The sequence below is a fragment of the Taudactylus pleione genome, unplaced genomic scaffold (assembly GCF_031769625.1).
Source record: "Taudactylus pleione unplaced genomic scaffold, aTauple2 ptg000086l, whole genome shotgun sequence".
In the NCBI taxonomy this organism is placed as follows: domain Eukaryota; kingdom Metazoa; phylum Chordata; class Amphibia; order Anura; family Myobatrachidae; genus Taudactylus; species Taudactylus pleione.
In genome coordinates this window covers 27334654-27348702 of record NW_028284488.1, presented here as the reverse complement: position 1 = coordinate 27348702, position 14049 = coordinate 27334654, and the positions used below count along the sequence as shown (strand labels likewise).

General features: G+C 38.4%; 1 protein-coding gene across 2 annotated transcripts in view; it reads right to left on the bottom strand.

Annotated features, from left to right (window-relative positions):
• PCLO (piccolo presynaptic cytomatrix protein) overlaps positions 1-14049 on the bottom strand; it is a 345027-nt gene that overhangs the window by 110505 nt on the left and 220473 nt on the right. For both annotated transcript variants that reach the window (XM_088468800.1, XM_088468802.1), the window contains 4 exons: positions 11026-13198; positions 7876-7893; positions 2932-3065; positions 913-994 (listed from right to left, as the gene is read on the bottom strand). In XM_088468800.1, coding sequence (XP_088324926.1) covers positions 913-994; positions 2932-3065; positions 7876-7893; positions 11026-13198 — 2407 coding nt within the window. The remainder of the gene's footprint in view (positions 1-912; positions 995-2931; positions 3066-7875; positions 7894-11025; positions 13199-14049) is intronic.

Here is a 14049-nt window from a genome sequence, read left to right as displayed (position 1 = left end):
TGCTGCACTGCAAGAGGGGCAGATGTACAATGAGCAGAGAGATTTAGATTTGGGAGGGGAGTGTTCAAACTGACATCTAAATTGCAGTGTAAAATTAAAGCTGCCCAGCATTTGTGAGCTAAATGCAAAAGCAGCCACTATTTACCCTGCATGCAAAAAAAAAAAAAAAAAAGAAAACTGACAATGTATTTGCCCCCCTTGCATTGCAGCATGGTTTGTCCAGGTGCACAGTTACATCCATTTTTGCTTTGCTTCCAGCTCAAAATCAGCCTTTAAATGGGGACCTCCTACATAAATACTATATATGCCATGCTAAGAGGAAGGCTCCTGTGCAATTGACGAGAAGCACCCTAAACAGTAAATTATTGCATTAAATTTATTTTCTTAATTTTAATATTGCAATATTTTATGTAACCATTGATTTTATATATATTTCACTACAATATGATATATGTGCACAATTTGTCCTTATGATTAAAGTTTCACTTATTTTACTACAATTGACAAATACATTACATCTTTGTATCTCGCGAGAAATTAATTGCCATAATATATTTTGCATACATTAACAACACATATGATAAACACACAAATATATAAACATCAACTGTACAGCATATAATTGTACTTCAAATATTAAATTAAAAATACTACTGTTCTACAATTTACTCACAGTACAGTAGACTGACCACTTATTCTCGCAGACATTGTAATATTCGTTATGAGCACCAAGCACAATGGACAATATAATTGAGAAAATCACAACTACAGTATACTTATAGTAAATGTGTAAAACTATGGTGCTTTATACTACACCTGAAATACCTGTTAAGACAATTTAAACAAGCAGCAGCTAACACTGGGATATATATAGTGATACTGGTAGAGTTTATGTAACCATGTTACATTTACCTGAAACTGTGTGGTCCTTTGCATCCCTCTGCAATTTAATTCTTGAATGAGGAAATGGGTAGTGGATAGGCTTTCCATTCATCTAATATATTTATATAAAAGGCAAATATTACAAATAAAACAAATACTGAACAAAAAATATGAATGCTTTCAAAACATACAAAGTTGCATATAGAATCGGCAGTTCTAAAACATAAATGCTTTAACCTTTAAATAATGTACCATTACTGTAAATAAGCTTCTAAATATGACATCTCATTGGCTGGGAAATCACAGCCAGTAAATTATCATAGCTAAAGAAACCATTCATGTGACTTAAAGAAGATAAAAATGATTCAACCATGGGCGTAACTACCATAGGTGCAAGCAGGGGCATAGGTGCAAGCAGGTGTGCAATCTTTATTCAGGGACCTCTCCTCTACCAGGCGTCCAGTAGCACACTGAGTGCTGCAGTAGACTCTGGGCACTAATCTGTGCAAGAGTCTACTGATCATGCGCAGGTCACTGGAGAAATGGCGTGGCAGCCATTTTCCAGGCGATTCCTCTACTTCACATGCACAAAATGGCGGGAAAATAGCCACGGCGGTTGGTACAGCGATGTTACGTGGGACTCCGGAGGTAAGTATTGAATAAAAGGGTGCAGGATGTAGACCTCCTAGTCCGATATGCACCACACACCATATACCCATTATAGATATGCCCCGGGGTGCAGCTGCTATGGGGCCCTGAGTTGTGAGGGTCCCATCTTCCTTGTCAAAGTTATATGTGATATATAAATTTTTCACCATTGGGTGGTACGGGATGTAGTTAGGTGATTGCTGCACGGGATGCCGGCAGTCGAAATCCTGGCACCAAATCCCGACACGCGGCCACACCATCGGCGCCGGAATCCCAACATCAGTTGAGATGCCAACGCCGGAATCCCGACAGCTGGCATCCCGAATGTAAGTATAGTGGGCCGGGTTAGCTGTTAGCCATGGGGGGAGGGGGAAGGTTAGATTTAGACACCACAGGGGAGGCTGTGGACAGGAGGGGTTAGGTTTAGGCACCACATTTTGGCTCTAAGAGGGGGAGGATAGGTTTAGGCACTAAGTGGGGATGGTTAGGTTTAGGCACTAATGAGGGTTAGGGTGCGGGAGGGGGGTTAGGATGCAGAAAGGGAGGGTTAGGGGTGAAGGGGGAGTGTTAGAATACTTACTAAGTCCCTGTCGGGATTCTGAGCATCTGGATGCCGCTGTCTGTATTTTGACGGCGCATTTTTCTGGTCTCCCATACCCAACCCGGGTGGTACAAAGGGGCCCTTACAAACTTTTGCTATGGGGACTTCAAATACCTAGTTACACCTCTGGATTCAACACTTGGTCCCCTCTGCTGAACCATTGTACAATCATCCATCTTGAAACATTTAAAGAATAATAACGTGAAAAAATATTGTATTGATCTAACATGTTTCTATGCTTGATTATAATGTAATGACAAAATAAGTGGTGTACACTCAATATATTTTCAATGTATTAATAAATATGTCAGTTTAAAATATACTCTCAGGGCTGGATTCAATTAGCTGCGGTAATTAACCATGGGCTAATGCAGTGGCTGAGACTATGCATTTGTAGCCTGCGTTAAGTCCGCAGGCTGCACTTAACGCGGATTTCTGTTCAAGTCTGAGGGAGGCTCGAACAGAAATCTGCTGTAAATGCCCTTATCGCAGGTGCTGCAAATGTGTTAACCGACAGCTTCGGGCACTTATCCCAGAATCTATGGGTTAACGCGCGTCAGCCGTGGATTTACTACACGAGGAAAAGGTCTTTTAATTGAATAGCTCTAGCCGTAAAGTTCAAGGCTACTAGCACATTTCCCTGCACAGTAAGTTTCGCGGCTAATAGAATATGGCACTAAAGGTTATACTGTTATTAGACTCACTACCTCATCAAACAGGCAGTTATTTGTGCCATGCTTGCAAAATCTGTATAAAGTATTATCCTGTTATGCATTTGTCATTTCTTTTCCACTTCTTACTTGTTCTTGTTGATGAGTTGGTCTGGCGTGTGATAATTTATCTGGCAGCTTTCGGTCAATTCCATGCCCATTTTCCAGACGAGATTCTCTAGGCTTGTCAAACCAGTCAGTTTCTTCGCGACGTAGATGATATGCTTTGAAAATCAATGAAATGTAAATACCTCTATTTTGACCATTATTGAAGAAGGGAGGAGTTTTGCCATGTGGCAGTTCATGCAAAGGACCTATCAAGCATGCCAAGGTCATCAATACAAATGTATACGAGCAGAACAGCAGCTAGTGGTGTAATGTGCAAAGCAAGAGTGAGATAAACCACTTAAAACCCATAAACCAATTGCCATGCCGTCAGTGTAATGGAACTGAAATATTTCCAAATCATTTTTATTGGGTGCAGTGAGAAGTGGCCTCATGTATACAGTATTTTTGTGCAGAACAAAATGAAATAAAAACATAAAAAGCATGACCTGCTCAAAAAAGTAATCATCTGACACAATCTAAGAATTGGATGCTAAAAATATATGAAAGCAGACAAAGAAAATTTAGCTAAGTGTTATTTGTGATTCTATAACTGTAACTTCCCAATGTATATCACTTTTCACTAAAGTTTTTAGAAACTGTTTTTCATACATGTTCCTTATTGAACAAGGTTATAACACACCGTATAATGCTAAAATAGTATTAAGAGTAACTGTGACAAGAAGCTGAAGCCTAGTAACTACTGTAGGCTATACTATATACATCTTTAGATATTACTTATTTGTATGGGTTTAACTTCACTAGTGCAATTTTTAGGTTTGTGATAGGCTAATAGTTAATATAAGCACTAAGTCACACAGTCCAACATGGCCAGCTCTTTAAAATATAATAACAAAAGATGTTGCCCACAGGCATCAATCTAGCACCACAGTTATTGCGTACAGTGTAAGGATGTTACTAATGGACATCAAAAATTGAGGAACTATACAGAAGAATTTGGGGTTATACGGTGGCATTAAAAGACTATATGGGAACATTATAATTCTAGAATTCTATATAGGACTATTTGATTGTTCTATGAGGCTAATGGGGCCCATTAATCATTAATAGTATTTACAATGCGATATAGGCGCGATCATCGGGATGTATTATAGAGCACCCGTAGGGACTGGGGCTCCGAAAAGAGCCCGTCCCTGCGAGGTGCGCCGAGTGCTTCCGGGGCTACTGCGCATGTGCTGGGCTACTGACTGCACGTGCAGAGCACCCATTTCCAGGGAGGGTTCCGAGGGAACCCTCTGCCGGCTGAATCAGCGATTTGTAGCCCATAGGCTACAATGGGCTACCGCCATCTTCAGATGGCAGTAGCTGCAGGGGCCAATCTCAGGAATGCTTCACATTCCAGAAATTGGTAAATATGGCTGCATTGCATCCCCCATAGAAACATATGGGGGATGCGGCTACGAATGGAAGAATCAGAGATACTGTATCTGCTGCAGTCCCTCTGTGATACATCTGGAAGAAACTTAATATTTGTGGTTAACCCCCAAAATGGGTGGTTTTGGGGATTAAGCTGCAAATATACAATGATAAATGGCCCCTAGATGGGGCAATATAACAAAATGTGGCATTACAATGGCAATTGGGAAGATGCTGCTGCTTCAAGGTGACCTTCAGGAGGGATTAGCAGCATTGCAGAACTATATAAATGAAATTTTGGAAGTGTATGTTTGGAATATGCAGTAATGTATGTCTCATGTAATTTTTTGCCATGTCACATATTTATATCCATCATTTCATGTTCTATGTTCTATGCTATGACATACTAAATTTCTATCATAGTTTATTGCTCACAAGGAATCCAATTTGAATAAATGTTTTTTGTTGGCAGATCTAAAGATCAAATTTGGGCACAAAGGTGCAACTAAGATGTATCAATTTCCAAATAAGAAATGTATAAATGAGGCCTATATAATGTTTACAAGCACTGAGTGCTGTTATACATACAACTGATGATATGTGACATGATCTTATACTTAATTTTCACACATACATCTATATTTGTATTGCAATTGTGATACTGTACTTTCTTTATACATTGTTTCTATTATACTTTTAAAAAATTATATATTTATTGCAGATCTATCACTTAAAAAGATAACCAAAAATAATTCTTTATTCTCTCAATATCAGGGAATTGTAAAGTAAAATATGTGCATTCTTTTGCAGAATATATAAAGTAGTATAAAATAGCACCCTTTTAAAAATGATATATTAGAGTTTTGCCATGCAGTAAAAGAACAGAATATGCTCAATATTATGGTTTATGTCTTTTGTGTAAAATAAGAACTTGACATATACAGACTGCCCTTGCAATATTTTTGTCTTAAACTACAAGGATATTTTAGCTTTACACTAAAGCAAGTGTCCTAATAAAAGAAAAAAGAAATCAATATTCATTCCCTATATTAGACATACTGTATAAATGCTACAGACAATATCTAATATTAACCACAATGTGGGCATAAAATTAGTTGAATCAAAAATGTCCCCAAATGCCTTACCACAAATGGACCAGTACTGAGGGGTCTATTCAGCATGATATAATTGACGTAAAAAATGCGGAAACACTCGTTTACGCATTATTTAAGCTTCTGCCCTATTCAGCAATGTGTATATGGAGAAGATACCATAATTATTTTCTCCATATTTTCCTAATTCGCACAGATCCGCACTGTAGGGCTCAGCCATTGAATTCTACAGTGCTTTAACGCTTTTAGCTATTCAGCAAACCAAAAAGCGTTAAATCATTACTAAAATATTTCCTTTATATAACGCCATTTCAGAATGCCGTTATATGAAGAAAATATTTAAATATCCCGAAATCTGCAGGGACAGAGGGAAATTTCCCATAAGTCCCTGCAGCATCTTGTAAGCCCGCCCAGTCTACGTCCCTGCTTCCCGGTGATCGGCGGCAGGTAAGTCCACCTAGAGCATAGGTTCTCAAACTCGGTCCTCAGGACCCCAAACAGTGCATGTTTTCCAGGTCTCCTCACAAAATCACAAGTGACATAATTATCTCCAACTGTGGATCTTTTAAAATGTGTCAGTGAGTAATGACTACACCTGTGCACCTGCTGGGTGACCTGCAAAACGTGACCTGAGGACCGAGGCCCTGATTCAGAGCCGGACGCTCTGACAGAGCGCTCGCTCTGAATCAGGGCCGTCCCTCTGAATTTTAGAGCGGCCTCTTGGCCGCTCGCATAGCTGTGGGTAACCACCCACAGCTATAGTGAGCGGCCAAAAAGATGGTCGCGATGGTCAAGACCATCGCGACCATCGGGCTTGCGATGAGACCCTTGTGGTAGGGTCTCGTCTGCCGAAAGCCCTGGAGTGCTTTTGGCTCTATCTACCTTTGTAGCGAGACCCATAGTGACGGCTTGCCCGTCGCTATCCGGGTCTCACGCATGGGCACGACGGAGCCGGGTCCATCGTGCGCATGCGCACTGGCCCAACATCGACCCACTTGCGAGCGCTCGGCGCTCGCGAGCAGGTCTGAATCAGACCCCCGAATTTGAGAACCACTGACCTAGAGCCTTTTAAAGCTGCCAAAATTGATTGACATGTGTGTATACAGACTTTATACTATGTATATTTATTTGTGATTATATTTAACATTTCTATATAAATGTCAGGGGCGTATCTATGGGTCCAGGGGGGGCCCGCACCGCACACTCTGCACCCATAGTATTACTTACCTCTACGGATTCCCACATCGGCGTGGGGGGCCGACACTGTAAAAACGATTGGAAAATGGCTGCCACAGCCATTTTCCCATTGTTTGCGCATGCGCAGTACAGGAAAGATGGCCACCGCGGCCATTTTCCCGGTGACCTGCGTATACTTTATAGACTCTGGGCGCACTCTAGTGTCCAGAGTCTATAAATCAGGCGCTGGCCGCGCACAGCTCAGTGCGCTGCGCGCCGCCGGACGGAGAGGAGGGGGCCTGTGTCGGAGACTGTATAATGCCTGTATACACATGTCAATCAATTTCGGCAGGCTGGAGCTGTACTTACCCCGTCGGCGGTCACAACAAGCAGGGACGGAGGCTGTTCCCGAGAGCATGACTGAGCATGCGCAGAGGCACAAACAGAAGGGATTGTTTTCGGAATCCCTAAAACAATTCCTTCTGTGACATCGCAGGGACAGCGTGTTACCGCAACCGCTATCCCTGCACAAAATATTGCTGAATAGCAGCAATAAATTATCATAATTGATAAAAACTCGTGACGATGTTGCCTGATAATATTTTGGGCAACATCATCACTCTTGCTGAACAGATCCCTCAATGTTTTCCACAGAACAATGTGTACATTTATAATTGAAACTTTTGGTGGATATCACTTTTAAGTGCAAACCAGTATAAACAAATGAGGTGAAAGAGACAATCTAATGATGTACACTCATGGGACTTTCTTGCATCATTCAATTAATTTGCATTGTCATACACTTTAGTTTTGTCCTCTATAAGAGATGGAATTTTTGTACATATATATTAAAAACGTTTGTAAATGGATTAATAATGTATTTATATTTTTAAATAGAACCTTAAATTAGGAATGCATAATATGTTTAGATATTATTCTAGGACTATGTATTTAATTATTAAAAATTATTAGTTTAATAATAATATAATTGATTATAACACAGTTTAAGGTTAGGTAAGGTTGAGAAGTATATTTTAGAGAAAGCTGGATATTGTTTTTTACAATTTGGAAAAGGACAAGCCAAACATTTGATAGGAAGAATATTTGGATCTAAGGCTTTTGTCACATTATTATTTTTGAGCATTAGCTCTATTATGTTCTATATAATCAAAACATTCCAGTAAGTTCTTAATAAAGAACAAAACTGACATGCAATACAAAGACATTCACAAACTCTACGAGACTGGCAACAGAAGACTCCTACCATCATTAAAGGAATTGTCTGGGGATTTATCCAAAACAAACAGAGAAAACATTCATTTACCAACAGACACTTTGTTAAAATCAAGTTTTCCAACCACAATATTAAAACAGTTAATGGTAACTGAACGCTTTTCGATATTTTGCAGCAGGAAATTGACCTCAGAATGAAACACTCCGGATGGGAAATACTCATAACTTTACTGAACTAATGAGAAGAGTTAGGAATATATTTAAGTTATTCCCTGGAGACATTGTGCAAGAAAGCCACTCCTTTCATGGGAGAATGTACTTCTGGGAAAGACATTTATATGGGAGCACTTTGACTCAAAGCTTACCAACTAGATTTTTAAGAGTAGGACAAAAGTCTCTACTAACACTGAGTTTCCATTTACCGACAGACTGTTTTGTCCTTGTTAGGGCTGGTCAGTGTTGTCCGGGAAATTATATCCTGAATTGATGTATACTGTAGCAAGTCCGATACAGTCTGTTTGCAGGTAGAAATCTCATGTCACCATAAGTTTGTGTCATGCTCTAAAACCTAGTAAATAAAACGTATATTTTCCTAATTCTCCTACAAAATAGTGATTTCTGGGGAAGTTCTAATGATAAGAGCATCCAAGAGCTAAGCATATAGTTTCAGCTAACCCCTACAATATTTTCATCCCTAGTTTTCACATCTGTCGCTTTCATCCATCTGAAATACTGTAATATTTTATGTCTCAGACGACAAATGCAAATATTACAAATTTGTGTAGGGGCAGGTAAGACACACTTAATTTAAGCATGAAAAACCGGCCTAAAATGTTCCTAAAGTCTATAGGGATACCATATAAGCATACTTCATCAAAAGTTTGAGATTTATTAATTGGCCAAATGTATTTTTACATTTAAATTTATGTGTATTTTTCTTTAGAAATAAATATAAACTTTCTGAAGTTCTTTATGAAACTTTCTAGTTTAATATTTGTTTTCCAGTAGGAAATGCACTTTTATTTTTCAATAGTACAATTAAGTGTTTACATGTAATAAAATAAGCTTAGATGACTTTGAAATCTAAGTTGATATTAGAGCACGTAAAAACATGCTTTAACACACTTTCTATTCCATTACAGGGAATCACATGTTATCGCCGGGATGTAGTCAGCATCCCATCATGCGAGATGCCGATGGACGAAATCACGACGCCGAAATCCAGACAGTGTTGGGATCCCGGCACCAGAAACCCGACCGCCGGCATGCCGAAGGTATCGGGCATTAGAGGGAGGGTTAGGCTTAGGCACCGGGCAGGGGGAGGTTAGGGTTAGGCAATAAGCAGGGAGGGTTAGGGTTAAGCACTGGCGAGTGGGAGGTTAGGGTTAGGCACTAAGATGGGAGGTTAGGGTTAGGCACTAAGGAGGGAAGGTTAGTGTTAGGCACCGACGAGGGGGAGGTTAGGGTTAGGCACTAAGGAGGGAGGTTAGGGTTAGGCACCAGGGAGTGATTGTTAGGAGTAAGGGTTAGTCTTACCGTACTTATTTAAGGGTGTCAGGATTCTGACTGTCGGGTTGCCGCTGTCGATATTCTGACCAGCGGCATTCGCCAAGATCCCATACCCAACCCCTTATCTGCTCTGTGCAGCATTCTAAATGCAGGGGACTTAACAAACGATTCCCAGCAGATGTACTGAACAGGCAGGTATGCCAACCACTCAATAGAAGAACATACATTTAGGTGCTCTGTAATAATTGTTTTATAATAAACCAGTTGCCAAAACTTTCAAACTTTATCTTATTGGGGTTGATGTATCAAGAAAGTGAAAAGAAGTGTATCAATGGAGAAGTTGCCAATGGCAACCAATCAGCTTTGAGGGAGCATTTATCAAGTACACTTTATAAAATGGTAAGTAGATGCTGATTGATTGCTATGAGTAACTTCTCCACATTTTTCATTGATACATTAGACCCATTATCTTTTAATTAACACAACTCATACTATCACTAGTGGATAAAACAATTGAGGTAATTTGACTGTCAGCTGTCATTGAATATTAAACTTAAGAGTATTTCTTTTGAATACTTATTGAAGGGTAAGTTGCCACTGACATGATCAGTGTGGAGTGCTTCAAATTTATACAATATTTGTATAATTTTGTCTTTCTGAAATGATAACAAAATATTACTGTATAAACCAAAATACTGTTGATTGCCTTATGCAATATATAAATTGTTTTAGATTGTCATGCAGCATTAATGTCATGCAGTTTATTCATATAAGATAACGATAAGCAATTAATAAAACAGTGCATGCAAATATTTATTTAAAAGCACATATACATTTATTAAACAACAAATAAACAAAGAAGCACAAAAAATGCAAAGCACATATTTCACACAATTTGCAAATATGAATCTGCTTTTGAAATACATATATTTAAAAATATGAGGTCTAAATATACTCTGTCATATCTGTGCTACCTTACATTGATCTCTCCTTGCTGCTGCAAAATATTTTAGCATGTTGCAAAGCAGATTGTTGCATGTGCTCACAGCAGCAAGGAGTTAATGTTATGAATGTTAGTTATCTGTTTTCTTGCTTGAAAACTTTTGTAATATTAAAATAACATTTAAAAAAGTGAATAGTTGTAGGTAAATAAAAAGGCAACACATATCCATATACTATAAAAACAGTCATTTTCACCTTTAGGCAAGGATTCAAACTTAAATTTGCAGAATACTTACAACCATAAAAAATCAACAAGATAATACTCTTTATGCTGAATAATTGTTAGACCCAAGTAGGTCTAATTTACTTGTATTTTACATTATATCAAAGCTATGATGGATATATGAGTTATAAAAAGTGACTGTGATATTCTTAATTTTCTGATGTACACAAATTGACTCAAACTGCTACGTAGGATTCCACATATAATGAAAAGGTGATTTATGTATAAGTAAACACAATAACAATAATAACAACTATAACAATAACAGAACAACAAAAGCAGAACATTTTTGAAAATGTCAAGTAAATCAAATAAAAACTCTGCAGAATTATGACAGTGAAAGAACACAAAACCCACAAAGAAAATATCACAACACACATTAATAGCATGCATAGAAACGAAGATTTGTGTTATGATAGTGGTAAATCATTCTGGTACCATGATTACCTTCACTATCAGACATTGCATGTTGAAAGTCATCCATGATGAATGCTATGTCTCGATCATAACCACGAGTTCTGGATTCTTCTCTCATATGTTGTTGCACCTCAGGTAGAGAATGGCTGGATCCAAACTGGTCCCTGGTATCTGCAGATATTGGGGGCAATGGTCCAGCTGCAGCCCTTGCCATTCCCATTGGTTGGCCAACAGGACTCAGTGGACTTTCTTCTTCAGAGTTTTGTGCTACAATTGGAATCCTTCCTCTACTTTGACTAATTGGAAGACTGGATGGTTTTATTCTTCCAGAAGGTGCTGTGGGGTTAAATGTTGCATCTATTGATTCAGCTTCATTGGCTTTCTGCCTTAAAGAAGAACTTGATAAGTCTCTTTTAATAGACAGATCAAGGCCATACACCGATGAAGGCCTAGATGAAGGCCTTGATCTACTACCACTTACATAGGGTTTATCAACTTCATCCTGTAATGCAGTTCTCAAATTTGTATTAAGAGTTGCCCCAAGGTTTTGAGACAAAGCAGGACCCAAGAACTTTTGTTGATCCGTAATGTTTTTTCTCAAGCCATATGTAATATCATCTTGCAGCAGCCTTACCTTTGAAGATATACTTGGAACTGATGATGTACTAGAAGAAAGATAGGTTGAATAGTCAGGGTCCAAGTCATGACTTTCCTGAATTGGAGAAAATTTTGCTATTTTTGGGTCTAATATTGTTTTTTTATGCTTTGACTGTTGATACAGGATAGCGGGTGGTAGTTGCTTGGCAGCTTGCTTTTCTAGTGTGAGTCTGCTAATGCTATACTTTTCACTTTTTGGGAAATGTCTATAAAGGCTGTCTGAATGATAATAAGGTGAGAATCCAGCAAGAGGATCTAAATTTTCTGTACCCCTACGAAATTCCTGCTTTATTTGATGCTTGAGGAGCTTTAACTCATATGGATCCTCCATTGAATCTTCATCTGTTTTTCCATATGTATGTAGTCTAGTAGAAGTTGACATAGGAGCTAAAAAGTCTGTTACTTCAGGAGTCCTTCTAGAGTCTACAGTTCGAAGCAGACGGTCTGTTTTTGAAAGCTCTTTTTCGTGTAGTGCAAATGCGGAGCTCATAGAACCAGATCCCTTTGTAAGTTCTCCAATATCATCAATTAAAACATAGTTTCTGGAAGCATGATGTTCAAGGTCTGTATAAAAAGAATCTGCAGATATGCTGGACATTGGACTACTTGCCATGCTACTTTTTTCATCTAAACCCAATCTTAAATCAAGGGTACTATATTTACTACCAAGATGAGAAACAGAGTAGCTGCTATCAGTAGAGACAGGTGCTATTATAAGAGGTTGGTTTCTAATAACATCATAATGTGATGTTATTGTAGAATCCAAATCTAATGCACCTTGTCTCGGTTTTTGCTGTAATAGTAACAACTGTGAAGGGTGTTGATAAGAAGATTGTTGAGTTGGTGTTGGTTGCGGCTGAGGAGTATAGGATATAGTTGGCACAGCTTGGTAAGTTGGTTGAGTTTGATATGATGAAACTTGTTGATGATATAATGTTGGTTGATAATGGGACTGTTGAGAGAACTGTGTTGGAGCCTGAGTAAGTAAAGTAGGTGTCTGATATTGGTATTGAGTATAGGGACTAGTTTGAGGTGCAAACTGAGTTTCTGTCTGAGTCTGTGGTGGCAAGTAAGAACAATATTCTGTTTGTGGGGCAGTTTGTGGCCTGTCTAAGCCAAGATGACTTTCTATTCTGGTTGGCCTCGTGTTATTTACTTCACTGTCAGACATATAATCACGTTCTTCAGCAACACCTTGCAGATAGGCTCTCTCTCTCTTTTCTCTCTCTTTCAATAAAGCTTCTTTTCTCCTATTAATTCCCATTTCTAGATATCTTAGTTTTGCATCAATTTCCTTTTCCTCCTCATCTAGTTCTGCTTGTTTCTTGCGCAATTTTGAAGATTCTCTTTCTACGAGATCCAATTCTCTATCAATATCCTGAAGAATTTTAGCTCTAGCCATTGTTGTGGTTCTACAAATTCGTCTGCGAGAAACAGATCCAACTGTGCCATATGGTGACTGTAAACCATTGCTAGCTTCTTCTGGAGGAGGGTTTGGAAGTGTTCTTTTTACCTTCTTTTGTGTTCCACTTTGAATATTTTTAGTCTATGGAAAAGATAAAACAGACACAAACTTTAAGTTTACTATGTTGGCATCAATGAATGTTTGGTAACTGAAGACAACCGTGCTTAGATAAACCATGCTGTGATTTAAAAATAGAATACAACATATAAATATTTTGAAAAAAGAAAGCATGCTTATACCAATATACAAGTGAATACAATAAACTGTACATAGGGGTCTATGTACTAAGCCTGAGTTTACAGGCTGTGTTTGAAAAAATGATAGGAGCTGATTGGTTTGTACTTTATCTCCGTTTACTTTCGCTCTCTCCAAGGCTTAGTACAAGCCTTGGAGAGAGATAGTGTACAAATAGGGGTGAGCAAATTGCAAGATGCATACAACTCTGTAAACGGACATTTTTGTCCAAGCACTCAACGTGAGTGCAAATGCCGCATATTTGTGTCTAACTCATTATCAAACCTGAAGATTCTACTCTCTTCTTATCTTCCTACTCTGCTCCCTGTCCACTTGACCCCATAGTCTTATAATTTAATCACTGTCTCCTGTGGTCATGCCAGCCTTAATCTCTCTCATTCCACTGGTATGTTTGTATCATCATTCAAACATGCAAGTTAGACTATTAATAGAAGGGTTTATAAACTGTGGTGTAATGTGTAACATATGATAAAGACTTGGAATAAAGAACATACAATGTGTTTAAATTAGCGCTAGTAATAAATAAATTGAGCAACTTGAATTTTTTTTTTTATTTTCTTAAATAATCTACAATAAACTATTACCTTTAAAGATAAAAACTTCTGGAACAGGTATCATTTTTTCATTTGAATTAACAATACTTTAGCATCCACAGGTCTTTAACAAAATGTTGTTGT